This window comes from Lagenorhynchus albirostris, chromosome 17, assembly GCF_949774975.1.
Source record: "Lagenorhynchus albirostris chromosome 17, mLagAlb1.1, whole genome shotgun sequence".
NCBI lineage: Eukaryota > Metazoa > Chordata > Mammalia > Artiodactyla > Delphinidae > Lagenorhynchus > Lagenorhynchus albirostris.
In genome coordinates, this window is record NC_083111.1 from 7688119 (window position 1) to 7705687 (window position 17569).

Sequence of the window (17569 nt, forward strand, 5' to 3'; positions counted from 1 at the left end):
ACTGCTGTGTGCCACCGTTCTGTCCTCACGGCTCTGGTGGCCCAGCTCACGTGACCTTTACACCCTGTGAGGGTCCCGTATCCCCATCCTGTGCATAGTTCGTTCACGTTTAAAACCAGTGGTAAGAAGAGTAGTTTAAAGTTCCTGGTACGGTTTAAGGCTGAGGACAAATCCCATTAGATGGTTTTGTTTGTATTTTCCAAAGGATAGGTGACCACCCCTCTGTCCCCAGGGGAGAGGGGCTGGCTGAGCACAGCTGCCGGCCCTGATTGACCCCCCCCGCCGGCCAGCGTGGCCGAACCCCTGCCGCCTAATTCTAGTTAAGCCACCTAAGCGGCTGCAGGCAGCTCAGCCTGCTGCTCCCTGAGCCAGCACGTCTGGGGTCAGGGGAGGAGGTGGAAGGGCTTCCATCCCTGGGAAGGTGCCTCTCTCTCCAGGCTTCTCTCTGATGCACCCAGGTCTTGGAGCAAAGCAGAGGTCTCTTGTGGGGTGATGAGGAAAAGAGGGTTAGGTATAGAAGTCTTTCATGAAACAGAGGTCAGTTTTTGTTTTTTTAAAGCTTTGGATAATTCAGGGTAGAATTTTTGTACCTTGGGAACTCACCAGTTGAGCATGAACGTGGAGGGAGCTGCAGAGACCGCAGTAAAGATATGCTCAGGCACCCTGAGAAATCCCTAAAATGACCCTGGAAAATGGGCTTCCTGTTGTCGCAGCCCTTTTGGCTGTACTAATGTGCAGTTGGATACACAGACGTCTGCCCTTGCACCATAACTGTTAGAACCCTGTTCCCTTGTCTCTTCGTTTCAGAACAGATTCTGTTGTTTGTGTTTATATTCAGCTAGTAAACAGTTCTTCCTTTCTTTAGCATTTTAGGTTCCAGGTTTTCTGTAGGTATCTGGCCCTTGGCTTGTTTCTGCCACTTCTGGTGTGACAGTCTGTTGTTGAAATTCAGTTTCTACAGACAGCAAACATTCGTTTGTTGGAAAATGTGGGGGTTTCCCCCCCCCCCACAAACGCCTAAATGTGCTGCGCTTAAAACTTTGATCCCTTCTGTACTTCCACGGTTCTGTGTAGACCCTCCTTGGAGCCCGTGGACGGATGTGTGTTCATAAACACGCGTGCGGCCTCCCGGCCCTTACAGTTTGCAGTGGGTTTCGAAAGCAGGTTCACTGTTCTTACTACTAAAAACGGTATTCCATACCGTAACAGAATATTACAGTGTTCCCATTATGCTCTCCCATCTCTGCAGGTGCTGAAGAGAAGATTTTGGAAGAGTTTAAAGAAACACACAATGCCGACTCTCCAGATTTTCAGCTCCAGGCGATGATCCAGGCTGCTGGGAAGCTCGTGCTGATTGACAAGCTGCTGCCGAAGCTGAAGGCCGGCGGCCACAGGGTGCTCATCTTCTCCCAGATGGTGCGCTGCCTGGACATCCTGGAAGACTACCTCATTCAGAGACGGTGAGGGCCGCGCACCGGGCTGGCGAGCTGGGGTCAGAAGACGGGGCTCCACGCGCTTTGCCTCCAAGTGGCGTCGGGGGGGGGGGGAGTTGTTTTTTTTTTATATAATTTTTTTGGCTACACGGCACGGCATGCGGGATCTTAGCCCCCTGACCAGGGATCGAACCCGTGCCCCCTGCAGTGGAAGCTCGGAGTCTTAGCCACTGGACCGCCAGGGAAGTCCCTTGAAGTGGCGCTTATAGTAAAGGGGATGGAGTAGGGGACATGTGTCACACCTCTTTTTAAAAGCTGTAGATGGGCATGACGGCTATTCCATGCGACACATGCTTTTGTGGGCAGTTCTGCTTTCCACTTCTTTCCTTTGGCTAGGCGAGAACAGTTCTAACCGAAAATTGAAATTGCTTGTTGTTTCACTGTTGGAGGTGTCAGCCCTTTTCAGACACTGGAGAGGAAGTAGCAGGAACTTTAATCTTTGGGGCATTCGACCAGTTGTATGAAAAACTACAACAACACCTATTTGCTCTGAAGTTATTTTGATAAATAATACCATCCTGTTAATATATATGCCATATTATAGTACTTGCTTTGAAACACCAAAAAAGGAAAAGCGTATTTCGGCCGTTCGTCAGGCCTCCTTGTTAACACTGACATTTTCTAGGTACCCGTACGAAAGGATTGACGGCCGGGTCAGAGGGAACCTCCGCCAGGCAGCTATCGACAGGTTCTCCAAACCTGACTCTGATAGGTTTGTTTTCCTCCTGTGTACAAGGGCAGGAGGTTTAGGCATTAATCTTACTGCTGCTGATACCTGCATCATCTTTGATTCCGACTGGAATCCCCAAAATGATCTCCAGGTAAACATGCAAGAAAATCTCCCCGATGCCTCCCTCTCCCACTTTTGAAAGTCATTCTGCTATGTCAGACCAATAAATTAAAATCGTGTAGTCGCTCAGACAGTGTCCCGTGATTGGGGCAAATGAACCAACTAGTAATCAATTTATTAATGATGTGACAGTAATTTCTTAGTGTGTTAACCCTCTTCTGTTAAACTGCACCCCTGTTTATTGGAACAGATGCTCTTATAACTGACAGTCGAGTCTTTTCTTTCTTTGGTAGCCATTCATTTCCTTTTTCTTCCAGGCTCAGGCTAGATGTCACAGAATAGGACAGAGCAAATCTGTGAAAATCTACAGGCTGATTACAAGGAATTCTTACGAGAGGGAGATGTTCGACAAAGCTAGCTTGAAGCTCGGTCTGGATAAAGCTGTCCTGCAGTCCATGAGCGGAAGGGAAAACGCTCCCAACGGGGTAAAGCGCGCTGCCCACACCGTGCATTCATTCTCGCTCCATTATTTAGCTTATACTGAGAAATTTTCCGGCATCTGATTATCTTTTGGCCTCGATATTTTAAGCATATCTTGTCACACTTTCCTTTCTTGTCATTAGGGTTTACCCTCTTTGAGAAAGGTGAATCATTTGTTCAGTCTACAGACAATTCTAAAAATATTTCTCTAAAACAGGTACAGCAGCTTTCCAAGAAAGAAATAGAGGATCTTCTCCGGAAAGGGGCCTATGGTGCCCTCATGGATGAGGAGGACGAAGGGTCTAAATTCTGCGAAGAAGATATCGACCAGATTCTCCTCCGGCGAACCCACACCATCACCATCGAGTCTGAGGGAAAGGGTTCCACGTTTGCTAAGGTGCGGATCGATCCCGAGCGGCGGGTGTTCTGCGGCAGCGGCACGGAGTCCGTGTCACGCGCTCCCGGGAAGCACACGTGATGTCCGCTTTATGTTGCACGTCACGAGATTAGTGACTAACTCCCGCTCGATGGAACCCCCGATGCACGAAGCACTCGTTGTGTTTTGGGTTCTCTTCTCTGTACCGGGCCTCGGGGTCACCCTCACCTTGTCCCGGCCACGCTTCCCGCCTCGCCAGGCTCGTCCTTTACCTGTGTTCCGGCCCCGCCCTCTCTGCTTCTTGAGCCTCTGCTCCGTCACCCTCTCCCCCCTTTCCTGTGATCCTGATCCCTGACAGCCTTCAGACCAGTCAGCTCGCCCCTATCTGAAGAAGACCCCATCTGCTTTCCGCTCTGGCTACAAGCCCGCAGCTCTTCGTTCGCAGCGAAGAGCCACGCAAGCGTTATCTACGCAGCTCTCTCCCCTGCCTCCCTTTCCGCTAATTTCCCACCTGCCAGCTTCCACCCCTCCCTCACCTCTCCACTCCATGCCCTCCGCCCAGGACCCCTTCTGAGGCTTCCCCCATCCACACCCAGGCCCAATGCCACGCTTTCATTTTTAACAACTATTGAAATGGAATTTACTTACCGCAGAATTCCCCTACTTTAAGTGTACCGTTGAGTGCATTTCCCGTATTCACAGACTCGTACAAGTATCCCCACATCTAAGTTTAGAACGTCTCCGTCACCCCAGTAACAATCCCCCCACCCCGCCTCCCGTCCCCTCCCCCTCGGAGTCCTGGCAACCCTTCAACTGCTTTCTGTCTCTCGAGGTTTGCCTACTCCGGACATTTCATATAAGTGGAATCATACAACGTGTGGTCTTCTGTGCCTGGCCTCGCTCACTCAGCGTGTTGTTGAGGTTCATCTGTGTTGCAGCACGCGTCAGACATTCCTTCTGTCGCTGAACAATATCCCATTCTATGGTTATACCTCGTTTACCACTTGATAATGGACATTGACTGTTGATCCATTCACTAGCCGATAATGAAATTTGGATTGTTTCCGTTCTTTGGTTATTATGAATACTGTTGTTACAGACATCTGTGAACAAGTTTTTTGTGGACATATGTTTTCATTTCTCTTGCATATATACCGGGAATGGCATTACTGGGTCGTATGTTAACTCTGTGTTTAATCCTTTGAGGAACTGCCAGACTGTTCTCCAAAGTGACTGTGCCATTTTCCCTTCCTACTAGCAGTGTTTAGGGTTCTAATCTCTCTGCATCCTCACCAGCGCTTTTCGTTGTCTGACTTTTTGATTACCGTCCTGTTACTGGGTGTGAAGTGGTAGCCCAGTCTGGTCCGATCTGCGTTTCTCTGCTGCTGTTTAGCATCTATTCGTCTTCTTATTGGCCATGTATATATATATATATATATATCATCTTTGGAGAAATGTCTATTCAAATCTTTTGAACAACTCTGAACTCTTTTGAGGGAGTTGTCTTTTTTATTGAACTTTAAGAATTCCAGATAAAAGTTTCTCATCAGATGATACAATTTGCAAATATTTCCCCTAGTCTTTTCCTAATGGTGTTTAATTTTAAGAAGCCCACCCATTTTCTCTTTTATTGTTTGTGCTTTTGGTTCATTGTTTAACCTTAAGTCACAGAGATTTGCTCCTGTGTTTTCTTCTAAGAGTTTTATAGTTTTCACTCTTAACTTTATGTCTCTGATCCCTGTTGAGTGAATTTTTGTGTGTGATGTGAGACAGAGGTCCAGCTCCCTCCTTTTGCCTGTGGATATCCAGTTACTTCAGCTACTTCAGTTGTCCCAGCTACTCCAGTCTTGAAAGGCTCTCCTCCTCTGGGCTCTGTGACCCAGCACCTTCTCGCTCACATCTTTCAGCCTCTTTACAGGTTCTTTCCTCCATCCTCACAGGCACCTCAGATTCAGTAGGTACCAAAGCAGATTAATCATCCCTGTCCCTCCACCCTCTGTTTGCACGCGTATGCATGTACACACACACACACACACACACACACACACACGCCCCTGTTTTTTCACCTGAGCCACACCTTTCAGATGCCAGAGTTGGGTGCTGAGGTTTTCCTGGCTTCCTCGTCCTTCAGGCTTCACATCCACTCAGATTCCAACTCCTTTAATTTTACCTCTTAAAGACTGCCTTCTAGACTGTATCCTTTTCTTCATTTCTGCCGGTCTTCACTGTTCCTCCCTAAACTGTGGCCGCAGCCTGTCCTCTTTGTTCTGCCCTCCCTGCTCCAGGACACCGCTGTGGTCCCTCTGGCAGGTGACTTTGGATATGGTCGCATACCTCTTGAGATTATTCCCATCTTCAAAGAGTTCCCCACTACCTCAGGATGGAGTTCAGACTCTGTTAACAGGACATGCAAGGCCCTGCTTGACCCGGCTTCTGCCTCCCCACCAGCTTGACCTTGGGCTGCACTCCCCTGACTGCCCAAATCCCCAGCCGTACGACACGTGATCACTTTTCTTCTCTGTGCCTTTGCACATGCCCCGCCCTGAACGTTTCCACATGCTTTCCTGTTCTGTGGGCTTGTAACACTCTGGTCCAGGTACCGTATTCTGGAGGGTCTGTTCTCTCCTCCCAGCAGTGCCCTCCCTGTACCCGCACCCAACCTGAGCCTGGTTAGGGCTCCTCTCTGTATATTGGTGACACCTGTACGTACCTTTGTTGCCTGTCATTTACTATGCTGTGCTGTCATCTTTTATTTTATCACCTTTTATCAACCCCTGGACAGTGAGCTGCCTGAGGGACAGTCCTTCATCCCAGTCCCATGGGCCACAGCCTCTGGCTCACGGTAGAAGGATGGGCCCATGTTCGAGTGAATGAATATGTGAAACCTGCTTTGCATTTTGCCACTGAGAAAAGCATCTCAAAGTAATGCGTGCGTTTTTCCCTTTTAGGCCAGTTTTGTTGCATCTGGAAACAGGACAGATATTTCCTTGGATGATCCAAATTTCTGGCAAAAGTGGGCTAAGAAGGCGGAATTGGATATTGATGCCTTAAATGGGAGGGTGAGTGAGAGGCCCCTTCACAGTCTGCCTGATCTCCCCCAGGGGTTGCTTTTTCAGAAGTTTCCAATGTATCTGCTGTCTTTCAGAACAACCTGGTTATTGACACTCCAAGAGTGAGGAAGCAAACCAGGCTGTACAGTGCAGTGAAGGAGGATGAGCTGATGGAATTTTCAGACCTGGAGAGCGATTCTGAAGAGAAGCCCAGCACGAAACCACGGCGGCCGCAGGACAGGTCCCAGGGCTATGCCAGGAGCGAGTGCTTCCGAGTAGAGAAGAACCTGCTCGTCTATGGGTGAGTCAGGCTCATGTGACAGGTGGACTTTCATTCGAAAAATAGTTAGAATTCCAAGTGGCGGAGGAAAACCCTATTTGTGTTTGGATTTCTGTGACTCCCCGTAGCAAATGCCTTTGACGCAACCCGGGCAGGCCTGGGGCCTCTTGCTTAAAGAGCTGAAAGCCGTGCAGATCCTCACGGATTCGAAGGGGGTTTTGCCCCTTAAGGAATTGTGTCACATCCAAATTGACTTGCTAGTCATTAATAACTCAGAGCAAAGTCTCAGAATAACAACCTCTTTTCCTAGTGGACCTTCACATAAAGTTTACCACTATGGTAATCTTTCATTATTTTTCCATTATAAAAACTTGTTAAAGGCAATCGTCTCAACTTGTATAGCTCTTCCAAGTCATCTGCAACATAAATGGCGGTCATTTCAACTCTCTGAATGGGTCGTGTTTCTCCTACTGGACCACGAGATCCACATCTGACCCATGTCTGGCCCTCCGGCGCCCACACAGGGCTCCGAAAGGCAGGTGCTCGGTGCCCATCTGGATTCGTAAATTACGACGCCTGCTCTGGCATGTGGCGGGACTGCCGGCGAATGCCGCTCCAGTGAAAAAGCTGCCGCCAAAACGGTATTTCTATAGATCTGGCGACATCTGCTCTGTGATTTTTTTTCTTCCGATGGCTCATCATTAGTTTCAGAAGAAACACAAACATCCTGCCAGCGTGGCAGACAGGGCTCCTACCTGGCCCTTGTCTGTCTCGTGGGTCCTTTCCGCGGGCACCCCGGGCTGCTGTTGGGACAGAGGCTTCTTCTCCTGCCGTGTGCGCTGCTCCCTCTGTTTCCACATGCAGCCCTGCCCGCCCACCATCTCCTGCCCTTGACCTCTGAGCAGGCATCACCTCAGCACCTGCCCCAGAGGGTCTCCCTGCACTTGCTGTCACACTCGGCATGTCAGGTGATAGCCTCTCCTGCTGGAGCCCTGGTGAAGGGCTCCGCGAGGACCAGGGCTCCCTCTTCGTGTCCTCGGGGCAGAGTGCGGGGCCCGTAGGCACGGTGACTGCTGGGTCAGTGGCTGCTTATGCAGTAAAGGAGGTTCCCTGCAGCCGGTCCTGTGTCTCGGCAGCTGTGTCACCTCTCGTCGTCATCTCTGCAAGCCGGGCATTCTTTCCTGGCCACCCCTAGCTACCGAGCCCTTTGCTGCTTCCCCTGCTTCCGTGTTTCACCCTAATGATCAAAGTTGGGAATGTTGCTGCTAACTTTAGAGACGGAACATGAATAACTGCTGAAGCTGAGCAGTATGCTCAGGACATCTGTCTTTCAGTAACGCCCTTCCCGCCTCCCATGGGCATCAGGTGTGTTGGACACCTACCACCTGCAGGGCACTGTGCTAGGACAGGGCCGTGAGCAGGTGGTTACGGCGCCCCCCCCCACCCCACCCCGGGGGCAGGTGGGCAGGCAGGTGAACCAGCAGAAAGGGCAGTAAACTGGTAAAGCTGCACAGGTGCTCACATGCCAGTGGGGCAGAGGCACGTCCTCTCTAAGATGCAGCTCGGGGCTGTCTGCCCACTGTGGGGGGTGGGGGATCAAAGGAGGCGCGTGAATGGATATCATGAATTAGCTGGGGTAAGAGGGAGGGTGGGACGTCGTCGGGCAGGGAGGAAGAGACAGTTCCCAGCAGAAAGAGCCGTGTGTCCGAAGGCGATTTGAGGAACTGGGGAAACTTCTCTGAAGCTGGGAGGACCAGGCGGGGCCGTGGGGCGAACTGTGCCCCTCGCGTGGAGGCTGGTTCCTGCCCTGAGCGCCTGGAACCCGGGGAGGGCACGCTCACGCAGCGTCTGCCTGTGCACTGCACGCGTAGGTCTGTCCACGGTCCTCTCTCCCCCCGTTTCACACAAGGACCTAGGAGTGCTCTTATACTTGGCACCTAGCACCCCTGTCTCAAAGGGAGACCTTTCATGGCCTCTCATTAATTATCAGGGCGTCCCTTGGAGGTGAATAGATGCAGCTGCACCTTTAGCCGCGTGCATCCCTGATTTGGGGGTAGTCATTCCCGTCACCTTCCATCTCAAACGGTGGGTCAGCTCCGGCAAGTACGAACCATGCCCACGTGAAGTGGAGCAGGGGGTTTCCAGGTCTCAGCTGGGAAGGGCTGTGTCAGCCCCTGCCCGGCGACGCAGTGAACACACGGCCGGGTGGTAACGGCACCCTGGATTGCCTCACGATAAGCTGATGTCATATGTCGCTAGTTTTGACCCAGGCTCTCCTAACACTGCCACCTGACCATGAAACCAAAGCCGCACGTCTAAACCCAGAGGCACCGTCTGCATGTGAATGTTTGCTTTGCAGCTGGGGGCGCTGGACAGACATCCTTTCCCATGGCCGCTACAAGCGTCCGCTCAGCGAGCAGGACGTGGAAACCATCTGCAGGACTATCCTCGTGTACTGCCTCAACCACTACCGGGGGGACGAGAACATCAAGAGCTTCATCTGGGATCTGATCACGCCCACGGCCGATGGCCAGACGCGAGCCCTGGTCAACCATTCCGGTGGGTAGGCGTCGCGCCTCGTGCGGTGGGGTCCCAGGGAGCTGTCGGGGACGCTCGGGACGTGTCCCAGACCCCGTGTGTCCCTGCCTTGCACGGAGATTCCTGACCCTGACGCCATAACCAGGGTCGTGGAGAGCTTCTGTTGCTATGGTTATCATGACTACTCTGCTTGTAGGTTTATCAGCCCCGGTGCCCAGGGGGCGGAAGGGCAAAAAGGTGAAAGCCCAGAGCTCGCATCCAGTGGTGCAGGACGCTGACTGGCTGGCCGGCTGCAACCCAGATGCCCTGTTCCAGGAGGACAGCTACAAGAAGCACCTGAAGCACCACTGCAACAAGTACGTCAGGGAGGGCGGTCGTGGGGAGCTGGCGACCCTTCTTCTTCTTAAACATGCATGTGTTTAAGTAGATGTATATACTAGATACATATCAGTGAGGCTATTATACCATGTTTACTGTGTTGGTACAACCTTACTGTTTTTCTTGAAATATGATGCCAAGTCACGTGGCAGCCTGCCTTCAGGTAACTGTTTTTTTTTTTTTTTTTTTTTTTTTTTTTGGGTGGTAAAAGATGCATGACACAGTGTTACTATTTTAGCTATTTGTAAGTGAACAACTCACTGGGAATGATCATACTCAGATTGCTGTGTCCTCATCACCACTGTCTATACCCAAAATCTTTTTGTTGACCTTAATACGGACTCTGTACCTATTAAATGATTTCTCCCTCCCGAAGCCCCTGGCAACCGCACCATTCTACCTTCTGTCTCTGTGAATTTGCCTATTCTAGGTACCTCATAAGTGGAATCATACAATGTTTGCCTTGCCGTATCTGGTTTACTTACTTAGCCCAGTGTTTTCAGGGTTCATCCGTGTTGTAGCTTATGCCAGACTTTCGTTCCTTTTCATGGCTGAGCCGTATTCCGCTGTACGTATAGACCACATTTGTTCACCCATCCATCCATCCATCCGTGGGCACTTGGGTTGGCTGATACCTTTTGACCGTTGTGAATGATGCTGCTGTGGACGTTGTGGATAACTAAGTTTTCACCGACGTGTATTAGAGGATTATGGTTAACTTTATATGATCCCGCCTTCAACTGACTGCTTTCAGTCGAGCAACGGCGGAGCTCACATGGTATTTTTTGCTTCATGATGCCTCACTTACTGGGTCCTTTCGTCTTACCTCTGAGCTTAGAATCATAGTCCTTATCTTCACTTCCAGAACCTGATTATATATAATGGAAGGATACTAGGCCTGAATTCCTTTCCTCGCTTGGAGCTCTGTGAGCTGCCGACACGTTACACCAGCGTCCACATGTGTTGATTCCTTCCGTCCTCTGAGCGTGCATGTGCGGTATCCGGGCTCAGGCAGCGCTACCGCTGCACAGCTCTCCCCTTCCTGGCTTTGGGCGACCTGGGGCAAGCTCCTTGACCTCTCAAAGACCCACTTTCTGTATTCGTCAAATAGAGCTTAAATAAATGTCTGTCTCTCTTAGACATCGTAGCAGCAAAAGTCTGAGCACCTAATGCTGGCAGCACGCCAAGCGCTTCCTAGGGGTTATGTGTTTTGAGTTGTCTAAGATAAGTCGTGCTCTTTCATCCCCATTTGCCTGGCAAGGAGACCAAGTCTCGGGTGCTTAAGGTCCCTCAGCTAGTTAAGGGGCAGCGAGCACCTTTGCTTCCGAGCAGCCCTGCCCATCTCGGAACCCTGCCTCCCCTCAGGGTTGTCGAAAACCTCAGTGAAATAACTCCTGGAGAACATCTGCTACTCCTGGGTCGCACTGACTTGTGGTTCTCGTCCCTTTTTAAATGCAGTGGTGCCTTCAGGGACTCGCTTTGATCATCATTGCTGGATTTTGACCGACAAAATTTTTCCCTTCTGAGTCTTCAAAACCATTACCTCAAACCCTTTTGGCACCTCAGAAACTGCTGTTACTGCCATAGCATAATGGTTCTCCCTAAAGTCCTGCCCTGCCTAGAGCTATTAGAAAACTTCTGTTTCTTTGTGGTTTATGTGAACTTGGGGTCCATAACTTTCCGAACTCTGGATTCAGACAAACTGTAAGTGAAGGGTTTTAGTGTGGGAACAACGGCTCCTCTTCCCGGACTCCAGTGTCATGGTGGCGGTTTTTAATTCCCCACTTTGATGTCAGTAACAGACTTCTGCAGGGTATGCGGCCCAGTTAGTACGTGAGATGTAACTAGTGTTCTTCACATCTTCCCCTGGGTCTCAGGAGAAGAACCGGCAGTGCCTCTTCCATCTCCTCTCTGGGATGAGCAGTCAGAGAGAAAATGAGACCCAAATTGAGGGACCTCCTGGAAAACAGCTGGCCAGTCCTCTTCAAAAGTTTCAAGATACAGGGCTTCCCTGGTGGCGCAGTGGTTGAGAGTCCGCCTGCCGATGCAGGGCACACGGGTTCGTGCCCCGGTCCGGGAAGATCGCACATGCCGCGGAGCGGCTGGGCCCGTGAGCCATGGCCGCTGAGCCTGTGCATCTGGAGCCTGTGCTCCGCAGCGGGAGAGGCCACAGCGGTGAGAGGCCTGCGTACCGCAAAAAAAAAAAATAATAATAAATAAAGTTTCAAGAGACAAAGACAGGAACTGTCTCAAGTTGAAGGAGACGAAAAGGGGGTAGGACAGTTCAGTGCACACGTGCTCCCGGCCTTGATGCTGGTCCAGAAAACGGGCACCAGTGGGATAGCCGCTGAAATGAGAATGAGGTCTGGGGACTTGTTAGGAGTCCTGTCTGTCTGACTCACCACGTGCAAGCTCCTTAGGGTCAGAGGCCACCTCCCATCACCCCGTTATCCTGCCAGGCCACTCAGCTTGCCAGTGCATTGGTTTGAATGTTTTCCTCTAGAAGAAAGGTGACATTTCACAGTTCATTCGTAAAAGTCTCCACAAAACTAAAATTCCTCACGAGGTAGAAAACTTTGTCTTCTACCGAAGGTAGAGAAACCGTCAGGACCACTGCTGCCGCACCGAGTTTTGGTGAATAAAAGAGGATCCAGCTAAAGGTGGAGGGCGTCCCCTTGCCAAGCATCCTCTGTAGGGAGATGTGGTTGCAGGTCCTTCTTGTGCAGCCATGGGGCCTGCACTGTCACTTCTCTTCTGCTGGTTCAGTACGGCACAGCCAATGTTTAATCTCATCAAAAGAAAGAAATCTTAAAAAATAAAAACGAATTATCCAGAAAGGTCGCTTACTTTGGAGTGCATTCAGGTATTTACAGCCTCACGCTTTGCCCGCTAAGAACCCAGGTTGGCCAGGAGCAGCCTGTTGGTGGAGAGGAAGGCGGGTCACGGGGTATCTGTGTATGATTGGGAGTGGCCTGTTGTGGTGAAGCTGCCCCTAGTTGTCATTTTGATATTTTCAATGACAAATGCCACGTCCCTAGAGACATGAAGAAGTGATGGAGTCAGAAGGCCTAATTCTGAGTGGTCCATGCTCAAGGTGACCCTGTGACCTTGGATATGTCACTTGTCCTCTGTTGGCCTCAGTTTTCATGTTTGTGAAAATGGAAATTGTAACTTGCTCCACTTTGTCATAGAGTTATTGTAAGGATCAAATGAGCTAGTGTTAGTGTGATACACGGGTTGTAAAGTGTTCTGCAAGTGTATGATGGGATTATCCAGCTAGGGGAGTAGCACTTGGTGTTATCTACTCCTGGCCAAGGAGGTAGTCTTCAGATATGAGTCCTGAATGCACAGTGGGGGCTGTCCAGCAGGAGATGCTAGACTTGGAGTAGACAGGCCATGGGGATTTACCAGGTGGGCATTATTGAAAGAATTAGGTGTACGCCATTGAGGAAATCCAAGTGAGATCAAAAATCTGGTTCCTAGAATTCCATGAGTTTTTAAAAACTGATTCCTTGAAGATGACTAGGAACTTCAGTGAACTGGACGCATTTTAATCTCCTTTGTGATGTTTTAGTATTACTTGTTAAGCTATAACTTAGGCTTCCAGGTAATATAAGCTAGAAGGAATAAAAAACGGTTACTGTTCCTTAAGGGGGAAACGTAAGGACCCACTGCCACCACCATCTTCCTTTCTCGGAAGCAGAGTTGTATAATCTGAAAAACCTGACGTTCCATATTGAGGCTTTATGGTAAGGTAGTAAAACCAGATTTTATATCTCGTTTATTCCTACAACTTCTGATGTGCTTCCAAAAATGGTATTAAGGCAGCAGCTGAGGAAGTTTTACGAGATAATGAAGCAGAACAGTTACTGAAAGCCATCTGCTCCGTTGTTTACAAACTCGCTTCGATACTTCAGAGGCAGCGGTGGGCTACGTGTCTAAACTTCACAAGCTGCACTAGGTAGACTCCACGAAGTGTGCCCGGGCCGGGCTGAGCTCCGGCCCTCTCTGTGCAGGGGGAGCGGTTGCCAGGCAGGCCTGCTGGAAGCTAGCAGAAAGCACCACACAGAGGTGATTATGTGCCACCATCTGTCACGCTTCAAGCCTACCATACAGCATGGCTAATCAGCCTTGGCAGGATGATGGATGAACAGCAGCAGCTGCCAGGAGCCGCTGTTGGCAAACAGTCCCGAAGTTAAGAACTTCTCCCCCCCGCCCCCGCCCCCGTCTTCCTCTCCAGGGTCCTGCTGCGTGTCCGCATGCTGTACTACCTGAGACAAGAAGTGATAGGAGACCAGGCGGAGAAGATCCTAGAGGGCGCCGACTCAAGGTTGGTGTGAGCCCACGTTCACCCCGTTCCCCTCGGCGATGAGCCGGGCGGTCAGAACAGAGCGCGGGGCGCGCCTCGAACCTCCGTCAGCCGTCAGTGGCGCCTCTCCCTTTTTGCATCTCAAGAGCAGTTGTCTGCCCTACCAGCCTGGGGACGTGATGAGAATCGGGAAAAGCCTGTTCGTATGTATGTGTGGATGTACGAAAAGGTGTGAACTAAACGACCAGTGTTCCGAGCTGACCTTTAAAAAATGGGGCCCTGCGTGGTAAAGTTCACCTCTGGTCCTGCTAGGACGTACGTGGCCGCCTTCTGCCCTTTCTTTTAACCTTTGCTCACGCCGCCCCCAGCCCCACCTCACGATGCTCAGGTGCTTGTGGGAAGGGGGCGCGGGTTGCGTTCGTCCCTTGGCGTTCTTTTTTAATACTGGGATTTGTTTTAAATATCACGTAAACGGTTGTCTTTGTAGTGAAGCTGATGTGTGGATACCTGAGCCTTTCCACGCGGAAGTCCCCACAGATTGGTGGGATAAGGAAGCTGATAAGTCCCTCCTGATTGGAGTGTTCAAGCACGGTAAGGGGCGTCTCTGTTGGACCACATCTTGACCGTGTGGCTTTGTCTTTATTTAGAGCTCTTTGCATTCTCTTTCCAAAGTCATAATATTAATGAGGATAGTTCCAGAGGACTCTTGGCGTCTACCATTTCCTGTACTAAAAATCTAATATGAACTGTAAATATCAGATGCTGTTTTTGAATGTTTGTTGAGTATTTGAGAAGAAAACATTTCTTTCTTGGCTGTAAATAAAACCCAAGCCATATTTGTTTTAATAATAGCCAAGTTGTCCTATAGCTGTCCCTAAACTTTGCTTCCAGCCTGGCTCCCCTTGCGGGCTCTGCCAGCCCGTGTCAAAGTGGACGGTGGGCTTAACCTCTGCTATTAATCTGTACAAGTGCCTCCTGGGCTTTGTTCCAAGCAATATTTCACAAATGTCAGTGCCGAGAACTCGTGGCTCCCCTGAGTGGGATGCAGCCTTGTTAACTTTGAAAGGCTGGGGATGCAGAACTGGCATGATATATACAGTGAACGATTCCTGATTATAATCCCGAGTCTCTGGAGGTCGTGGAGGTATTCTCAGCAGCCCAGCCTGACTAAAGGGGAGAATGATGGCTTATAAAACCTTTCATGATTACAGTTTGGCTTGCGGCTCTAGAGCAGTTAGGAGCGGGGTGTGGTGGTACACATCCTAATTGAATTGTGCTGTTCTGCCTCTGTACCACAGCCGTGTTCTGTGAGCTCAGCCTAAAAATCATCTTCCCGCAGTGCACTGCTGGGATCTGCCATCTTCCATCTAGTCAACTTGGGCAGTCAGAAAGCAAATTGCAGTCTGAAAACCATAGAGGGAACAGTGTCATCTTACTGACACGCATCATCCTAAACCTAATAAGACAGGTTCGCTGGCCTGACGTAGACAGGGATGTTTCAGCCGGCGGTGCACGTTCCTGCAGGACTGAAGCCGTTCCCGGGGAAGGTGGGGTGGACCCCTGCAGAGGTCACGGAAGAACATTACGAAGCCTTTTAATGCCAAGCAAAATGAGATCCTGGGGACGGTCGGGTCAGACACCTTCCCAGGCACCTTGCAGTTATTCTGAACCCGTTTTTCCGTTAGTATTTGCAGTCGTTCTGATAACATCCCTGAAATGTAACCGGGCCCCCTCCTCCCCCTCCAAATCTGCCCGGGGATAAGGGTTCCGTAGAACAGGCTACTGCAGCCTGGTTCGTTTAAAGCCAACATACAGTGATCATCTCAGTCGAGAGCCACGGGTGGGGTGGCCGTGCTCGTGATTCTGTGAGTGACGGGCCTTCGTTGTTTCCGTGTGTGTCCTCTGTGGGCCGGTGGGACGGCACAGGGTACGAGAAGTACAATTCCATGCGAGCTGACCCCGCGCTGTGCTTCCTGGAACGAGTTGGTATGCCCGATGCCAAGGCCATCGCTGCCGAGCAGAGAGGAACAGACATGCTAGCAGATGGCGGTGATGGGTAAGAAGGACATTTTAAAATTTTAATAAACTTTATGTCAGTGTCACATCTACTGGCAGGGTTCAGTTCTTACACGGCACTGTGCATTACATTGCATCTGATTTGGACTTAAGTGATGTTTACCAGTGTAGTCTGTTTATATATCATAATGACTATTTAAACACAATATATGATCTAGATAATCTGCAACTTGTCTTTTCCAAATGATGACAACCCCCCGCCCCCCAACGCGCGCGCGCGCGCACACACACGCACGCACACGCACACACACACACACACACACACACACACACACACACACACACACACACACACACACACACACACACACACACACACACACACACACACACACACACACACACACACACACACACACACCCCTACCCCTCATGGCTGCACGCTTTGAATACCGACAGAGTCGCTTTGGATGTCAGACACAGAATTCAAAGTAGCATCAGGCGGGTTGTTGCTCTTTCCCAGGCTCCCTTCAGTCTCTTGCTAACCAGTGTGATTTAAACATTTTTATAAATTTTATATAGGGGAGAATTTGATAGAGAAGATGAAGACCCAGAATATAAACCAACCAGAACGCCGTTCAAGGATGAAATAGATGTAAGAACTTGAGTACATTGACTTTTACGGCACCAGTAAAATATTGTATGCTCATATAAGACTTGTTAAACTTTATAGATAACGGCCTTTTCTTTAAAAGATAAAAGCAAAATAAAACCCCAAATTAAAATAATTTCTCTTTCTCGCTTTGCTTTTGAGGAATTTGCAAATTCTCCTCCAGAAGATAAGGAAGAACCCATGGAAATACGCGGCCCAGGTAGGACTCCCTGAAAGCCGGGGGGAGCAGGGCTGAAGAGTGGGGTGCAGGCCTTGCCTTGCGGCTGGACTGCTGCCGCTTCACCACGGCGGCGTCTTCAAGTGCCGCTTCATCTATGCTGACTCACCTCTTTTGTGAAGAATTCTAATGCCTGTTTATTCTCGGTTTTTCATTCTGTTGAATTGCTTTGATAAAATAACTATTTTTTAGATTAAGATAATTTACATATTTATGTTTCAAATCAGGTGGTGAAAACTTTTAAGCATCTTTAGAAACACAGCTCTTAAAAACAGGGCATTTGTTAAGTATCTGCCAGCTTATTGAGACACTACTACCCTTTTTTCCTAATGTAAGATCATTAGCTAACAATCATGTGATTGTTTTTTACGTTCAAGATTATCACATTACAGGAGAGCACCCTTATCACGTAGTCTGTGGCACAAAGTATGTTTCTTTATGGAGGATTGACGTATGACCTTGGTTTTTTCCCCCTAAGGAGCTGAGAAAGAAATGGTTTACAAGTTCCACACTAACATCACAACTTATTTATATTTTAAAAACGAGAGCACTACGATGCCCTTTCCCATGCTGCCATTTGAATGTTAGCGAGTCATCTCGTTTTGCTGGGAAACCTCTGTGTATGGCGAGGTTATGGCTACACATTCAGAAATCTTCTCTTCGATTCCCCAGGCAAGCACAGCGAGGGCAGCGCTGAGTTAGGCCAGCTGTACTGGCCCAATACCTCGACCCTGACCACCCGTCTGCGCAGGCTCATTACTGCCTATCAGCGCAGCTATAAAAGGCAGCAGATGAGGCAGGAGGCCCTGATGAAGACCGACCGGCGGAGACGGCGGCCCCGGGAGGAAGTGCGGGCCCTGGAAGCTGAAAGGGAGGCTATAATATCGGAGAAACGGCAGAAGTGAGTTTCCGAGGGTTTACCAGCGCCTGGTGCCTTGCCCTCCCCTCTGTTCTTCTGCACCCGCGGGA

At 49.9% G+C, this 17569-nt stretch overlaps 1 protein-coding gene across 4 annotated transcripts in view; it reads left to right on the top strand.

Moving 5' to 3' along the window:
* The window catches only part of CHD7 (chromodomain helicase DNA binding protein 7), a 173135-nt gene that overhangs the window by 142230 nt on the left and 13336 nt on the right, over positions 1-17569 (top strand). For all 4 annotated transcript variants that reach the window (XM_060128597.1, XM_060128598.1, XM_060128599.1 and 1 more), the window contains exons 16-29: positions 1250-1460; positions 2119-2314; positions 2601-2768; positions 2981-3160; positions 6088-6198; positions 6285-6490; positions 8829-9028; positions 9204-9363; positions 13626-13715; positions 14182-14285; positions 15621-15750; positions 16293-16365; positions 16525-16582; positions 17273-17501. In XM_060128597.1, coding sequence (XP_059984580.1) covers positions 1250-1460; positions 2119-2314; positions 2601-2768; positions 2981-3160; positions 6088-6198; positions 6285-6490; positions 8829-9028; positions 9204-9363; positions 13626-13715; positions 14182-14285; positions 15621-15750; positions 16293-16365; positions 16525-16582; positions 17273-17501 — 2116 coding nt within the window. The remainder of the gene's footprint in view (positions 1-1249; positions 1461-2118; positions 2315-2600; positions 2769-2980; positions 3161-6087; positions 6199-6284; positions 6491-8828; positions 9029-9203; positions 9364-13625; positions 13716-14181; positions 14286-15620; positions 15751-16292; positions 16366-16524; positions 16583-17272; positions 17502-17569) is intronic.